A 17,106-nucleotide genomic window follows, 5' to 3' on the forward strand; every position below is an offset into this window, starting at 1 on the left:
GTCTTCTTTGGGTCCTACTTAATGGATTAAATCTTTGAAAAGTGCTATTGTGTGTACACTTAATAAAAATCCCTGCCATTTCGATATTGAGTTATTTCTAAAGAGATCCCAAGTCATTCTCAAATTCTTTTCCCTTCTTTCCAAAGCTCTACTCCCATTACATTCCTACTGGATTAAATCTCTGCAAAGAGTTATATTGTATACACTTAACTAAATGCACTGCCATTTTTCTGTGGAGTTGTTTCTAGGTAGATCTCTAGTTTTTCTCAAAGTCTTCTCCTCTCATTCCAAAGTACCATTCTTATTACATTCATACTTACTACTGGATGAAATGATTTTAAAGAAGTATGTTGGACACCCTTAATTAAATTCACGGCCATTTTTGTATGCAGCAATTTCTAGGTAGATCTCAAATTCTTTTCCCTTCTTTCCAAAGTTCTACTCCTATTACATTCCTACCAGATTAAACCTTTTCAAAGAGATATATTGTTGACACTTCATTGACAACACAGCCGTTTATAGATGGAGATATTTCTAGATACATCTGTAGTCAATCTCAAATTCTTTTCTTTCTATAGTTCACGTACTGAGACATTCAGACTTCCTGGAATAAACTGTTTTCAAGACCTACATAGTTGTAAAGAATTAACAATGCTCCCATTTATTTATCCACATATTTCTATATACATCTCTAGTTAAACTGAAATTCCTTTTCCTTTCTTTTCCTTTCCTCTCCTTTGCTTTACATGGAAACACTGCTAAACTTCTCAGCAACATAGGATCATGGAATCATAGAATGGTTTGTGTTGGAAGGGACCTCAAAGATCATCTAGTTCCAACCCCCCTGCTATGGGCAGGGACACCCTCCACTAGACCACGTTGCCCAAAGCCTCATCCAACCTGGTCTTAAACACTTCAAGGGTTTGTACATGCACAACCTCTCTGGGCAACCTCTTCCAGCGCCTCACCACTCTCACAGTAAAGAATTTCTTTCTAACATCTAATCTAAATCGACCCCCCTTCAGCTTAAACCCATTACCTCTTGTCCTGTCACTACACTCCCTGATAAACAGTCCCTCCCCATCTTTCCTGTAGGCCCCTTCATATACTGGAAAGCCACAATTAGATCTCCCCGGAGCCGCCTTTTCTCCAGGCTGAACAACCCCAACTCTCTCAGCCTGTCCTCATAGGAGATGTGCTCCAGCCCTCTGATCAGCTTCATGGCCCTCCTCTGGACTCGCTCCAACAGCTCCATGTCTCCGTTGCACTGGGGCCCCCAGAGCTGGACACAGTACTCCAGGTGGGGTCTCACAAGAGCAGAGTAGAGGGGCAGGATCACCTCCCTCGACCTGCTGGTCACGCCTCTTTTGATGCAGCTCAAGACACGGTTGGCTTTCTGGGCTGCAAGCGCACACTGCTGGTTCCTATTGAGCTTCTCATCAATCAACACCCCCAAGTCCTTCTCCTCGGGGCTGCTTTCAATCCATTCCTCGCCCAGCCTATAGTCGTGCTTGGGATTACACTGACCCATCCGCTGGACCTTTCGCTTGGCCTTATTGAACTTGATGCGGTTCTCACGGGCCCACCTCTCCAGCCTGTCAAGGTCCCTCTGGATGGCATCCCTTCCCTCCAGCGTGTCGACCACACCACTCAGCTTGGTGTCGTTGGCAAACTTGCTGAGGGTGCACTTGATCCCACTGTCCATGTCACCGACAAAGATGTTGAACAGTGCCGGTCCCAGTACCGACCCCTGAGGGATGCCACTCGCCCCCTTTCTCCACTTGGACATTGAGCCATTGACCACAACTCTTTCAGTGCGACCATCCAGCCAATTCCTTATCCACCAAGTGGTCCATCCATCGAAACTGTGTCTCTCCAATTTAGAGACAAGGATGTCGTGCAGGACAGTGTCAAATGCCTTGCACAAGTCCAGGTAGATGACATCAGCTGCCCTTCCCTTATCCACCGATGCTGTAACCCCATCATAGAAGGCCACCAAGTTTGTCAGGCACGATTTGCCCTTAGCGAAGCCGTGTTGGCTGTCACCAGTCACCACCTTATTTTCCATGTGCCTAAGCATAGTCTCCAGGAGGGTCTGCTCCATAATCTTGCCAGGCACGGAGGTGAGACTGACCGGCCTGTAGTTCCCTGGGTCTTCCTTTTTACCCTTCTTAAAAATGGGGGTTATGTTCTCCCTCTTCCAGTTGGCAGGAACTTTGCCGGACTGCCAGGACTTCTCAAATATGATGGAGAGTGGCCTGGCCACTTCATTCGCCAGTTCCCTCAAGACCCGCGGATGCAACTCATCAGGTCCCATGGACTTGTGCACCTTCAGGTTCCGTAGATATTCTCGAGCCTGATGATCTCCTACAGTGGGCGGTTCTGCAATCTCCCAGTCCCTGCCTTCTGTGACCTGGGCAGTGTGGCTCAAGCATTTGCCAGTGAAGACTGAGGCAAAGAAGTCATTGAGTACCTCAGCCTTCTCCATATCCTGGGGAACCAGGTCACCCGTTTCATTCCGGAGGGGACCCACATTTTCCCTTGTCCTCCTTTTATCACTAATATACCTCTAGAAGCTTTTCTTGTTGTCCTTGACATCCCTGGCCGGACTAATTTCTATCAGGGCTTTGGCTTTCCGAACCTGCTCCCTGGCTGCTCGGACAGTTTCTCTGTATTCCTCCCAAGCTACCTGCCCTTGCTTCCACCCTCTGTAGGCATCGGGGTTTTTGTTTGACTTTGCCCAGGAGCTCCTTGTTCATCCACGGGGGCCTCTTGGTGGATTTGCTTGACTTTGTCTTTGTTGGGATGCATTGCTCCTGAGCTTGGAGGAGGTGACCCTTGAATATTAGCCAGCTGTCTTGGGCCCCTCTTCCTTCCAGGGCTTTGTCCCATGGTATTCTACCAAGCATATCTCTGAAAAGGCTAAAGTCTGCTCTCCTGAAGTCCAGGGTAGTGAGTTTGCTTTGCACCCTCCTCACTAAGGATCTTGAACTCCATCTTTTCGTGGTCACTGCAGCCAAGGCTGTCCTTAAGCTTCACATCCCCTACCAGACCCTACTTATTGGTGAGAATACGGTCCAGCATGGCACCTCTCCTCCTGGGCTGCTCTGTCACTTGGAGGAGAAACTTGTCATCAACACATTCCAGGAACTTCCTGGATTGCTTGCGCTCTGCTGCGTTGTTCCTCCAACAGATGTCGGGGTGGTTGAAGTCCCCCATAAGGACCAGGGCTTGTGAGCATGAGGCTGCTCCTATCTGCCTATAGAGGGCTTCATCTGCTTGGTACCCCTGGTCAGGTGGCCTATAGCAGACCCCCACTATCATGTCCCCTGCCCCAGCCCTCCCTTTAATCCTCACCCATAGGCTCTCAGTGGGCTCCTCCTCCATCCCCAGGTGGAGCTCCATGCACTCCAGCTGGTCATTGATGTAGAGGGTGACACCCCCTCCTTGTCTGCCCTGCCTGTCCTTCCTAAAGAGCCTGTACCCTTCTGTCCCAACACTCCAGTCATGGGAGCTATCCCACCATGTCTCTGTAATGCCAATAAGGTCACAGCCTTGCAGGCACACACAAGTCTCCAGCTCCTCTTGTTTATTCCCATGCTCCGTGTGTTCACATAGAGGCATTTCAGTTGTGCCCCCGATGAGGTTGACTTATTGGCGGGGGTGGCTGGGGTTCTTTTGATGTATCTTCCCAGTGTTACCCTGTTGGTTGCATTTGGAGCTCCTGGCTCACCTCCTCTAGGCTTCAAGCGTGCTGTAGTGCATCCAGCAGGTCTCTGAGCAGTAGGCTGATGGCCCTCGCCAGCGCCCCGTCCCTCCAACCTGGACACATCATCCCACAACATGTCGCTGGCAAACTTGATGTTATCCCCCTCCCCTGTGAGCCTAGTTTAAAGCTCTGTTCATGAGCCCCGCTAGTTCCTGGGCAAAGATCCTCTTCCCCCTTTGAGAGGGATGAATCCTGTCAGGGTTCATCAGGCACGGTGCTGTGTAGGCCACCCCATTGTCAAAGAACCCAAAGTTGTGGCATTGACACCAGTCATGGAGCCATGCATTTATGGACTGCGTCCGCCTGTTCCACCCAGCATTGCTGCCCTCAACTGGAAGGAGGGAGGAGAATATTACCTGCGCTCCCGAATCCTTCGGTGACTGCCCTAAGAGCCTGAAGTCCCTTTTAATCACTTTCATGGTACATGTCTCTGCTTCATCCCCACCCACATGGAGGAGCAGCAGTGGGTAATAGAGGGCTGTACCAGGCTGGACAGTTTCCTAGTTATGTCCTTAACACGGGCCCTGGCGAGGCAGCAGACTTCTCTGAGAGGAGGGTCTGCCCTGCATATCGGGCCCTCTGTACCCTTCAGATGGGAGTCCCCTACGACTATAACCCACCTTTTCTTCTTTGTTGGGGTACATTCATACTTGCTGAAATAAATGGTTTAAAAGAGCGATATCCTATACACTTAATTAAAAAATGTGTCATTTCAATACGGACATATTTCTATGTAGATATCAAGTCATTCTCGAATTCTTTTCCATTCTTTCCAAAGTTCTACTCATATTACATTCATACTTACTGGATTAAATCGTTTCAAAGAGCTATATTGTATACACTTAATTAACTCCACGGCCATTTTTCTATGGAGATATTTCTAGGTAGATCTCTAGTTATTCTGAAAGTCTTCTCCTTTCATTCTAAAGTTCTATGCTTATTACATTCACACTTACTGGATTAAATCGTTTCAAAGAATTATATTGTATACAATTAATAAAAAACACTACCATTTCAATATGGAGATATTTCTATGTAGATCTCAAGTCATTCTCAAATTCTTTTCCTTCTTTCTGAAGTTCTACTCCTATTACTATCATACTTACTGGATTCAATCGTTTCAAAGACCAATGTTACGCACAGAATTAACAAGACTGCCATTTATATATGGAGTTATTTCTAGGTAGATCTCCAGTCATTCTAAAATTCTTCTCCTTTCATTCCAAAGTTCTAGTCTTATTACATTTGTACCTACTGGATTAAATATTTTCAAAGAGCTATATTGTATATGCTTAATTAACAACACTTCCTTTTATAGATGGACATATTTCTAGATACACCTCTAGTCAATCTCAAACTCTTTTCTTTCTAAAGTTCAAGTACTGAGACATTCAGACTTCCTGGAATAAATCGTTTTCAAGACCTACATAGTATGTGAAGAATTAACAACACACCCATTTATTTATCCACATATTTCCAGATACATCTCCAGGCAATCTCAAATTCCTTTCCTTTCCTTTGCATGGAAATGCTGCTAAACTTCTCAGCAACTTACATTCGTACTTGCTGGAAGAAATGGTTTCAAAGAGCTATATTGTATACACTTAATTAAATACACTGCCATATTTCTATGCAGTTATTTCTAGGTAGATCTCTAGTTATTCTCAAATTCTTCGCCTTTCATTCTAAAGTACCAGTCTTATTACATTCATACTTACTGGATTAAATCGTTTCCAAGAGCTATATTGTATACACTTAATTAAATACACGGCCATTTTTCTATGCAGATATTTTTCTAGGTAGATCTCTAGTTATTCTCAAAGTCTTTTCCTTTCATTCCAAAGTACCAGTCTCATTACATTCATACTTACTACTGGATTAAATCATTTCAAAGTGCTATATTTTATACACTTAATTAAATACACTGCCATTTTTCCATGGAGTTATTTCTAGGTAGATCTCCAGTCATTCTCAAATTCTTTTTCTTTCATTTTAAAGTTCTAGTCTTATCACACTCATACTTACCTGATTAAATCATTTTCAAGAGCTATATTTTATACGCTTAATTGACAACACATCTGTTTATAGATGGAGATATTTCTAGATACATGTTTAGGCAAATCTCAAACTCTCTTCTTTCTAAAGTTCAAGTACTGAGACATTCAGACTTCCTGGAATAAATCGTTTTCAAGACTTAGATAGTATGTGAAGAATTAACAACACACCCATTTATTTATCGTCATATTTCCAGATACATCTCCAGTCAATCTCAAACTCCTTTCCTTTCCTTTGCATGGAAACGCTGCTAAACTTCTCAGCAACTTACATTCAAACTTGCTGGAAGAACTGGTTTCAAAGAGCTGTAGTCTATACACCTACTTAACTACACTGCCATTTATATATAGAGATATTTCTATATAGATCTCTAGTCATTCTCCAATTCTTTCTCCTTCTTTCTAATTTTCTAGTCCTATTACAGTCTTAGTTGCTTGATTTACTCTTTTCAAAAACATATATGTTTTACATGGAATTAACAATAGTGCCATTTACATATGGAGATATTTCCATGTTAATCACCTGTCATTCTCACATTCTTTTCCTTTTCTTGCCTTCTGAGCTTCTCTTCATCTTACCTTTATACTTTACCTGATTAAGTTCTTTCAAATAGGTTTTTGTTTTCAAATGTATGGCTAACACTTTTATTTATATAAAAATATATTTGTAGATATATCTGTAGATATTCTCAAACTGTTTTCCTTTCCTTTCCTTTCTTTCTAAGCTTCTTGGCACTTTACATTCCTAATTCCCAGATTAAATCATTTCAAATATCTATTTTGGACAGAATCAACAGCACTTTCATTATATATAAATATATTTCTAGCTATATCCATAGTCCGTCTAAAATTTCATTCCTTTCTATTCCTTCTTAACTGCTTGATAGTCTACTTTGTAGAAAAAAAAAAAAAAACCACAAAACAAAACAAGAGAGTGCAAATATGCATTCAGTTGGCAGATGACTTACACTTCTCCATTCTTCCCATCATATGCTTTTATTCTTCAGCTTTAGCTTTGATACATGCAATTGTAATGGTCATTTTTTGTAATGATGCTCTAAGTATGAAGGGAGGGCCTTTAAAAATCAGAATTTGCAGGAAAAGGTGACAAAGACTTTTCAACAAGTCAGAAATGGCGTTTCAGCCTTGACATAGTGCCCTTCACCTGTGTCAGCGACTGAAACCAAGCCGAAAGAGAAAGGCAGGCTGATGCTCCACAATTGGCTCTCGAGGGGCAGAGAGAGAGCAGGAGCTCTTCTGGGGCCTGCAGCTCACGAAATCGGGTTTGTTTTTCAGGATAAAAAATTAATAGGCAAAAGAGATTTACAGCCCTATGCTGGGAAAAACAAATACACACACCCATCTGTACAGTTATAATGCCTATCTGTGAGAATGTAATGCAGTGTATTTTTTGCTTTACAGCTTCAGACTCTTGACATGGAGGAAATCACGGTGGAAACCATCCTGACTCCATGGGAAATACTGCTGGTCATTTTTGCTGCGGTGCTGATAATGAGTTTTCTCATGTTTCTGCCCCCCACTGCAGTGGTGATCTGGAGAATGAAGCGCGTGCCGCAGATCTCACTGCGTGGCTCAGTGTGAGCCCGCCCTGGTACAAGCTGTAACAGCACCCATCCCTTTGAGGGATGGTTCACCATGATAACATCTCTGAGAATGGCTGTTACTGCCTCGGATCCATCCAAAAGCAATGGTTTTCCCAGCCTATGGCGGCTAAGTTCCTCCGGAAAGATGATGTGTGTAATTTTGTCTTCATCTACTACACTTCTCAGCACTTTGCCTTCCATTTTTTGGCTACTTTGTAATTACTGCTGTTGGCTTAGTTCCTAGACTGACGGCTTCTGTTGCATTATGAAGGACTGAAAACAAGACTGATGGAGAAGCAAGCATAATACAGTATTGTATTCCCTTTCATGTAATATCATGAAAGCCTGCATTTCTATAATTACACTGCAAATATAACCAAAGCCTTTAGCTGAGATGACTGACAGTTATGCAGGTGGACATACCAAAATGTGACAGTATACTCTGGGGAGGTAGTGGTTTAGTCTGGTCGTACTGTGAAACCTAAAAAAACTCAACAGAGAATGGTGCATAAATAAGCTTCTTTTGTCTCATCTGAAAACTTACTTGCCTAAAATGTCTTTTGTTTCTTTCCTTCTATATGAATTTTCCTCTCTCTGCAAATCCCCAGAGCCAGAACGCAAAGCCCTCCCCCTCCCAGGGTGAGAGCAGGAGCATGAGGGACAGCCCGACACTCAGACATGCCCAGCCAGACACCAAGCTGAAGTTAATGCCAACATACAGCAACCATTCGCCTGAATTACATTATGCAAACTTACTCTGGGAAATTAATGTGATTAAGTTTCGTTTTTAACTGTGTCGTACAGCTTTAGTGGTTCAACTTCGCTTTCTCATATATAAATAATACCTTGGATGATGGGAACAAAACCACTTCTCTGCAAGTTTATGAAAAAAACAAACAAAAACCCAAACAGAAAAAGCTCATGTCCATCTTAACGTCAAATTTATGCAACATCAAATTAAAGCTTTTCAGCCTAATTCTTCTGCATTATGGGACACTAATTAGTAGGATTTCTGATGCACAGATATAATAGTTTCTCTTGGTTTACAAGAGCAATGGGTTTGATTTCCTCTTAAAATCCAGTATTTGGTTTCTTTTCTTTTGTTGGTTGGTTTGGAAAGTCACTAGAACAGCTTACTATAACTCATAGAATATTGGTTTTTAGCACGAGTAGAAAAATTATAACAGAAAGTGCTCAGTGCTTCAGATATTTTATTTGAGCATCGGCTGGTAATGAATTGGCTGGAAATGAAAGACTCAAAGACATTATAATTTCATTTGATAGAGATTATTTGTTTGCCATAAATAAACAAACCCACCAGCGACTGAAAAAAACCACTGCTTTTCTTTAAGACTACAGCATTTTTTCCTCAAATACAGTGACTGAAGTTACTGTCTCATAGTTTATAAGCAGCCAAAGCAGCTAACTCATCCCTTTGTTGATGTAGTTGTCTGCTACACTTACAGTTATACGACTGTCTGGTTCTGGGCTCAAAAGCAACCAATGGGTTTTTTTTGTTTGTAATGACTGGATTCTGAGTCAGAAAGATAGTGTGTAATTTTATATATCTGATTCACTTAACTGATTCATGAGGTAAAGGTCAATTAGACATGTACCAAGTAACTATGCTCTCTGTGTCTGAGATTCACAGGAATAGGGAAAAGGTAAAGAAGATAAAGGAAATACAAACACATGAGCTGTCTGTCTTCGGATCTACGGCATCAGTGTTTGCTCAGCAGAAGAAAATCAAAACAAAACCCCAAGCACGGATTCCTCTGAAAACCAAGCAAGCAGTAAACTAACCTTTTTGTTTAGATTTCATAATAATTTACATGCGTGTCTGTTCTGCAGCTACAACTCCACAAATAAACTGGATCTCCAGTGCTATACTGTCTTTCATCTTCACTTGCACCAAGTACTAGGTGGTCAACAGCCTGGGCTTTCTGCTCCTCACGCTTCTTACTCTGTGGCTTTGGTTTTCCAGAGTACATCTGTGCACAGGGGTTGTGCAGGGGGCTTGTGAAACAGGGACAGCTCACAGGAGGGAGTTGGAGCAGGAACAAGTTTTTATATTTCACGAGAAGAATCAATGACAAAAAAAAATCACTTGGATATTTGTTCATGTTTAAAGCTGTTATAAATGCAGATAAGCTAATTTTTTTCTAAATCCTGCAACAGCCACACCTGCTGCAGTTTAGTCCAGGTTTGGAAATAGAATGCAGAGGACAGCTAGCCAGAAGCTGAGGAAAACTTGGTTTAGGACCAGCAGCTGCCCTGGCACTGCTGTGCTGAGACCAGAGCATCTCAGCCCATCAGCACTGCGCTCAGCCCATAAAGCTCTAGCCAAATATTGCTCTATTACCAACCAGACCTCATTTGCTTTTGTTCTTTCCCTCTGAAGCTAAGCCATGGCTTGTGGTAAGCACAACCCCTGCCTAAGGGAGGCCCCACAGGCGTGTGTGCGCCGCGCATGCCCGGGGAGCGCGAGGAAATGTAAGCACAGAGGAGCACTTGTAGCCCTAGATTGCACAGGGTGGGCACAGCTCTTGTTAGAGCAAACCGAGGGTCAGTAGGACTTCCTTTCCAGAACCACCACGGTTTTAGTGCGCAGGGACTGAACAGAGGAGACCGAAGCTGATCCCTGGCACGCTAACCAGAGAGCGTCTCATGCAGGGCCCTCAACACCTGCCGCCTCCACCTTTTTGGCAGAAAAGACACGATGCAAGTATCTGCTAGTTTAGGACAATCCCAGTTCTCACATTTTGTACTGGACAGAGACGTTACATTTTTTCTGCCATTTTGCTTGGTTACAGTGAGCACACAGGGCACTTTTTGACTCCTAGAAATACATTCAAGTATACCTAAAGGCTATGTCTTTCTGTGGGATATCCTCAAGATAAGTACAAGAGAAACTTTTGAGTTGTCCCATCAACAAACTGCAGTGCTTCAAGTTTCTAACTCATGCAAAACACAGCAACTCGAACAGCTGTATGTACAGCCTGATTTAACCCCCAGTCAAGCAGGCACATGAATAAAGAATTATACCCTTACAGCCAGTAACCATTGTGACTTGCATTGCTTTAATGGTCGTCAGAGCAACAATCATGATTAATTGGTAACTATAAAAGCAACTGAAAGTATGGCCCTTTCTCAGTAAAGATCACACCTGACAGAAGATGATTTCTGATAACAATTAATGTGTTTAACTAATGACTGCATCAATTAAACAACTCTAATTCTTATTTAATTCCAGCTAGATGAATTTAAGCCATAAAAGTGATCTTCTTTCTTTGAAACACCTCTGCCATGAACTATGTGATTAGGTTTAGCCTATATATCTGTACCCAAGAGATGAGGTCAACTTATGACTATGATCTCTAGCCCTTCAACTGAATAAAAGCTGCATGTTTACACATCTTAACAATGATTTCACTGCTCTGCCTCTCTTATCAAAATAACCATGTCAAACTGCAGACCACTGGTTGGTCTGTGGCACAAGCCTTGTAGTGCTAGTAACCACAGATGATACAATCAGACTCCTCGTCACGCTTGGAGCCGTCGATGCCTTGCTCACCAAGCTCCTTGAGGAAGACGTTTAGCTGCTCTGTCTGAGTTTCAGTGAAGGCTAATGTGCGCAGACAGGTGCTGTTCGTGGGGAAATAGGCAGATTTAGCTCCACTGATGGCCGTATCAGAGGCTGGAAAGATCAAAGATGACAACAACAACAAAAAAAAAGCAGCTGAATTACTTGGCTTAGATTTGTCCTGATCTTTAAACAAGCACTGGCATTTCCATTTTCCAGACCAAAGACTTCAACTTGGAATAAAAGTGCCTAGATGACTGCTTTTGGTAAGCCTTGGGAAAAAACTGCTCTAGCAACAAGACACTGTCAACCGTAAAATATTTTCCATTAACCATAGGAGAGATAGGTTGGCCCTTTTGTGTATGTATACGCGCATTTATTTTTAAATCAAGACAATGACAACGGAGTCAGACAGCCTGCTTCAGGTCACAGATTGCTCACTGGATGCAATGGGTGCAGTCTTAAAATGTTTGGGCTGCCACACAAAAAAAGGCAGCATTGCTGGCTGGGGGCCAGCTGTTGGGTTTTATTCTATGTACATACAGTGAATAGTGCAGATGTCGGCTAATTTTGCTCAGGTTCTTCAAGTACTGTTGCAAGATAAACAGTAGTTTTATGTTCTACTACTGCCTGTCCAGCAGGTCACACAGCCCTTGTGCAACGTAGGGTTTCTGCTAAGATGATACCTGTTAACTTTGGTTTTTTTGAAAAAGTACATCTACTCACAAATATTGCATGCGTGTCGTTTGCTATCCCAAACTGAAATAGTGATGCTCACCAGCCCAGGCCTTTGTAGTAGTTTTAAAACTAACATGATTTCTGGTGCAGCAGTTTGTCCACTCTCACAATGTCACACATGCCAAGAAGAGAGAAACTTTTCTTTCCCCCTTTTTCTAAACACAACAGACCGAGCCTCACGTCCCTGCGACCAGATGTGCCTAAGAAATACTCACGGTTACAAACAGCCAGTGACTTTCCCCCAACAAGCTGTGTTGTCCAGGAAAACCTGGTGGCATTGCCACATACTTCATACAGCCTACTTCTTCTGAGGAATTGAAAGTCATAACCCTTGGGAAATGAAGATAGGGAAACAACAAATAAACAGTGTCTTAGACATCACGGTAACTGTAAGATGAAGAAACTTTCAGGCAGTGAAGGTCAGTACAAACACTGCAACCTCTCCCTGTCCTAAAGAAAGAAAAAAAGTATAACAAGGAAAACTATGCATTTCATAATAAACACTTGTAAATTAATGGAGTCAGTAATATAGCAGCAATAAACCATGACTATTACCTCGTTGCACATGGGTTTGCAGTACTGAGCATTGCCAATGGTGACACACACCAGCCCACCATTTCTAGGGGCTAGTGGGAGCGGGCATGGAGGCAGCTGCTTGCAAACTTTCAAGTGGGTTAAAAAAAAAAAAAGAGAGAGAAAAAACAACACATCAGGGTGAAAGCAAGTATAAAAGCCTCCCTCCTCCCCAAGCAAACCATTGGCATACTCATTGACCTGGGCATGAGTGTCCAGGGCATGACTTTTCCCCCTAGCTGAAGTCTAAGTGAGCATTTTTGGTTTTTTCAAACCATTTATTTTTTTCTTGGCAACACCCAATTTTTCCACCACTTGTCATTGTGACAGCAAAGTCCCTGTTGGCCCTGTTGCACTTGCAGCTCAAAGTGGCCTTTGCCATCCAGTATTATTGAGGCCAAAACTATCCAAATATTTCTCAGAAAAACCCGGGTGAAGTGCCTGCTCCCAGACACCAGAGACGCTCTTGGCGGAGGGCAGAGCAGGCCCTGCTGCCACCCCGCGCTGCTGCTCAGCGCCGGCGGCCGGGCTGCAGGGACGATGGCACCCCACGCGTTGGTGCTGCCGTGCCTCCACGACGCCGGACAGCGCGGTGGTGAAGCACCCTTGCTTTCTGGCTTGTTGCTGAGATATCTTTCATCTTAGTTCCCCCCGTCCCCTTCAAGAAATGCAGACATTTAGCTCACTCTGACTGTAGGTAAAAAAAAATTTTCTTAGTGCTTCTCCTCTTCCGCTTTGCTTAACACCCAGTAAAGAGGAGCATTGTTTCAGGAGGGACCTCACATTTCTCTTGAGCAGGGCGCAGGAGATCAAGTGTTTCTTGCAGTCTCCAGACAAGGGAATTGATTGCAGCTTTTTCACCCTTGGCGATCATTTCATTAAGGCATTTTGAATATTTCTATGGAGTTAGGGGAGAAAAAGGTTAAGTTGAAGAGGAGAGGCCTTGTAATTAATTTATCAAAGTAGTCAATTTTTTTTTTTTGTAAATGCAGAACAAGAACCATCTTGAAAATTATACAGCTTTAAGTAACACTAATTTCCCCACAACGTTTTTTGAAGAAATCCAGTAACTTTTTTTGAAAACAGTGGCTAGATAGGGTTTTTTCCATTGAGTTCATCGGGGAGGACTGGTACAGGTTGGGGTTTTTTTCCCCATATATGAAAAGATGCCTTTAGGAAGATATATACAGTTGTTTATATACAAAGCATTGGTTTGTTATTCTTATATTCTAAATGCTGGCATCTAGCAGACTTTCTGTGTGTCTGCGTATGAACAAAGAAGTTCCTGTATTTTTATGTAGCTATTGCCCTATACCCATATAAATAGCTTTCAGTCCATATGTGTGTTCCTATGCACCTATGTGGATAGTGCAAAGCTGTCTTAAACTCCACAACCAAAACACAGGTGTGTGCCAGCATTGCAGCAGACACCAGTTACTTTGAACTTACACAGATGCAAGAAAAAGAGCGAGTCCAATTTTCAGTGCGGCTGCTGAAGCACGAGCCGGCAATGTCTAACTTTGCTTCTCGGGCTGAAGCTTACAGAAACGTTATTGAAAGTGATGGGCATCAGTTATACAAAGAAAATAATATAATTCACATCTCTGGGGGGAAAAAAAAAGATCTCAAACACCTGAGAGAACACCTCCTCAGCAAGTGCTGCCCTCAGCCTTCCCCCGGCCCCACGTGATGAGAACGATGCTCCAGGCAGCAGCTCACAGTACGTACTGATACGGACCCAACTCCAGCTATTCGTTCCGTGTTGCTGTTTTACAGACAGATGTCTCAACCGTCTATGAAAAAAATTTATAGACTCTGCCCTGGTATTTGTTTACAGTTTCTGCCATATTCAAAGGCCACTGTCTGATCACTGCCTTATGATACGCCTAGCCCAGGGAAGACAGGGGCACTAACTCGTAAAACATAGCCTTTCAGTTGACTGGCTTTACTCGTATTTAAAATATTTAGCACTTTATATTTGAAAGTAGGATTGAAAACAACATTATGTGTGTAAGGCAAAAGACATAACTGTTGATGTTCAAGCCACTTTATATATAATCTGGAGAAAAAAAAAGCTGGAAAATATACCTACAAGAACTTTTTTTTTTTTTAAACCAGCAGTAGCAGGGCTGAAGACATTGCAGGTCAAATGACGCTAATCTTTTCCATCTCGCTCCCCTCCTCACCATGTACTTTTGTTCTGAGCCAGGCCTTGCCAAAGCAATACGCAGCACACGCACCAGGGCTTGGCATCGCCTACCACCGCAGAAGGTGTGTGTAAAGCAGGTCCTGGGTTGGCCGATGCAGCCAACCTCTTACCTCAAGACTCTCGTTCACATCACCTATGGTTGCTCTTTCACATTCACTTGGACTGGCAAAAGCTCCGATGTCAGTAAAATCTTAAAGACAAATAGCAACAGGTACGTAGCTGGTTAACAATCCCTCCTGACACAGGAACAAACCCCAAATACTGCAGAACAGTACTTGTTTATGGGAATTGTGCCACTATTCTGCAGTCCTAGCGCTACCTTGTATACCTGAGGTGATCAGGACTCAAATATTAAAAAAACTGTGCAAATATTGATTTATTCCAAACAATAGCAATCTGATCGCCTGTTTGTGGACACCCAGGGCCAGGTTCCCAAGCGAGGTGCTTCATTTCTTTAAGACAGCCACTATTTAAATAATTGTTAGTCATATTCAAGAAAGGCAACATCTTACCTGCAAGAATTACTGCTAAACCTATAAAAACCAGTGTTTTCCAGAGCAGGCAGGAGCTGAACAGCATTTTTTCTGCGGGAGACCAGGGGCTAGTTATTTGTTGCTTGTGGAGCGTAAAGAGCTGAATCACTGGAGTTGGGCACAAAGCTGCGTGTCTGTGGGTCGCTGGTTGTTTACAGTGTGCCTCGCTCGGAGGCAGTGCTGTGATAAGGCGTTAGGGGGACGCACATATTGCCCAACCTGCTGGGAAGCCAGTGGAGAGTTTGCCAGCACGGTTTGGGGAGGTTTCTCATTACCATACTGAGGCGGTCTGCCTTCCCTGCTGCTGCCAAACCCACCGGGAAATTTTCAGATTAACTGGTTTACTGTAAACATGTTTAGTGTACACACATGCCTGCGTGCTCTTGCTTTCTCCCTGCCCCCTCCATCTGTGTCACACACACCCGCACACATACATTCATATAGAAGACATAGGTGTGCCTTACCTAAAGGGCTCAATCCTGCGTCTCATGCTCCAAGAGAAAGCTCAGAGCATCAAATGATGGCTAAACTATTTGGACCAAGGGGATATGCTCTTTATCCTGTAGCAAGCAGAGTGTAGGTGCTTGGTAAGTGTTGCGAATCCTGATTTCGGATCCTGCTGACTACGCCAATTTGTCACAAACAGGCGCTTTAGATCGCTTAAAGAACCATTATCAAAGGTGGGTTTAATGCAATCTTGTACAAGTGCAACTTAGCAGAGTTCAACGGCAAGGTTCACTGTATTACTGCACGGCACAATCATTTGAACAGTGATTCAAAACCATCAAGGCACAAATCAAGGTTACCAAGACAAAATCCAAGTTACCGTACTACAAGGTTATACACAATATTGGTCACTTACCAACGATCTGCGGCTGATAAAAGGTCTCTCTGCCTCGAGGAGCAACCTTGAGAAGAGTCTCAGCTCAAGGGGATATCACCACCATGCAACCAGCTGCTTAGCATGGAGAGCTCAAAGAAGGCTCACTCAGGCTGTCGTATTTATGCAATAAAGTGGTTAGCTCATCATCAAATTACATGTGATGGAAGAGGTATGCATGAGACTCCTTGTACCCACAACTTCCTTTGTTCCTTGACAAATGAGTCTTGGAAAAGGCACCCACTGTTTATGTGTTAACCACACGATGGGTGTTCCAAGCTCATGTGTACCCATGCTCGCTGTGCCACTCTGCTCTTTGGGGGTTTTCAGGGAACAGATTGAAACTAGGGGAGTTCTTGGCCCAGCTACAGCTCAGGCCTTTACCTCCTTTGGAGCCTGTACCAAACTTAGAACAAGTTACGGTTTCCAATTTCTAGCTTATTAAATACAGATTAAACAAAGCAGCAAAAGCAGTAGAAAAGGGAAAAAAAAGTCCCCAGAACATGAACCTACTTTCTGCATGTATATTACATCACCAGCTGCATACCTTCTCTCTGTGTGTATGTTCTATCAGCAACTGCATCGTATTTCTAGTTGTAGCTTTGGAGGTTTTTTAATGGAGCCATGAACCTCATACACTTCTATCCATTTATGGGAAAAGCTCAATAGCTAGCAAAATTGTTGCATAAGTTAATCATTTCTACCCTATACATTTACAAGCAGCTTAATCCAATTATCCAGATAATGCTCACATGCTAGAGGTATGACTGACTGACCCCATCTGTACATCTGGTTTCAGAGCCACAGCCTTTCACCCAAGAGCCTGTCCCACACAGCCCCCTGCCAACCCTCCGCGCCGACCTCGCCTGCCCACCAAGCCAGCTACACACACACGCTCCCTCCCCAACAAACTCTGCAAGGGTTGTTACTGTCACTGCCAGGGAATTGTTCATTTTGTCTGCAGATGGTTTTGCTTCCTTGAGACAGGGACATTCTGCTTTCCTGTTATGTTATGCAACACATTTATTTATACAGCCCTTTTTCAGGTTTCTTTATTTTTTTTCATTCTCTTGCTTCTGCTGGTTGTAGTATAACACATTATGACCGGGAGATGCTGGAGCAGTGAAGCCAACAGCAAGGTCCCCACCCCATTAGCCATGATG

General features: G+C 43.3%; 1 protein-coding gene and 1 long non-coding RNA gene across 2 annotated transcripts in view; one reads left to right on the forward strand and one right to left on the reverse strand.

The window, feature by feature from the left end:
- The window catches only part of LOC129208465 (uncharacterized), an 85,673-nt gene extending 74,835 nt beyond the window's left edge, over positions 1–10,838 (forward strand). The window contains exon 3 of the long non-coding RNA XR_008577832.1: positions 7,136–10,838. This is a non-coding gene — a long non-coding RNA (uncharacterized LOC129208465). The remainder of the gene's footprint in view (positions 1–7,135) is intronic.
- LOC129208464 (uncharacterized) lies at positions 10,485–15,248 on the reverse strand. The gene is made up of 6 exons (XM_054831149.1): positions 15,043–15,248; positions 14,641–14,720; positions 13,105–13,219; positions 12,304–12,410; positions 11,964–12,078; positions 10,485–11,124 (listed from the first exon to the last, which is right to left on the reverse strand). The coding sequence occupies exons 1-6, from the start codon at positions 15,107–15,109 to the stop codon at positions 10,937–10,939; spliced, it is 672 nt and encodes a 223-aa protein (XP_054687124.1). The 5' UTR covers positions 15,110–15,248; the 3' UTR covers positions 10,485–10,936.
- Between the last annotated feature and the right edge of the window lie 1,858 nt (positions 15,249–17,106).

The sequence above is a fragment of the Grus americana genome, chromosome 7, assembly GCF_028858705.1.
Source record: "Grus americana isolate bGruAme1 chromosome 7, bGruAme1.mat, whole genome shotgun sequence".
NCBI classification, from domain to species: domain Eukaryota; kingdom Metazoa; phylum Chordata; class Aves; order Gruiformes; family Gruidae; genus Grus; species Grus americana.

What these genes read in the sequence shown, in the direction of transcription:
- LOC129208464 (XM_054831149.1), bottom strand. Translation starts at nt 15,109, where the DNA reads ATGCTGTTCAGCTCCTGCCTGCTCTGGAAAACACTGGTTTTTATAGGT. An exon ending in GCGCCCTGCTCAAGAGAAAT is followed by an intron (nt 12,411 to 13,104) that starts GTGAGGTCCCTC and finishes CCCACTTGAAAG; the next exon opens with TTTGCAAGCAGCTGCCTCCA. An exon ending in GCAAACCCATGTGCAACGAG is followed by an intron (nt 12,079 to 12,303) that starts GTAATAGTCATG and finishes TCATTTCCCAAG; the next exon opens with GGTTATGACTTTCAATTCCT.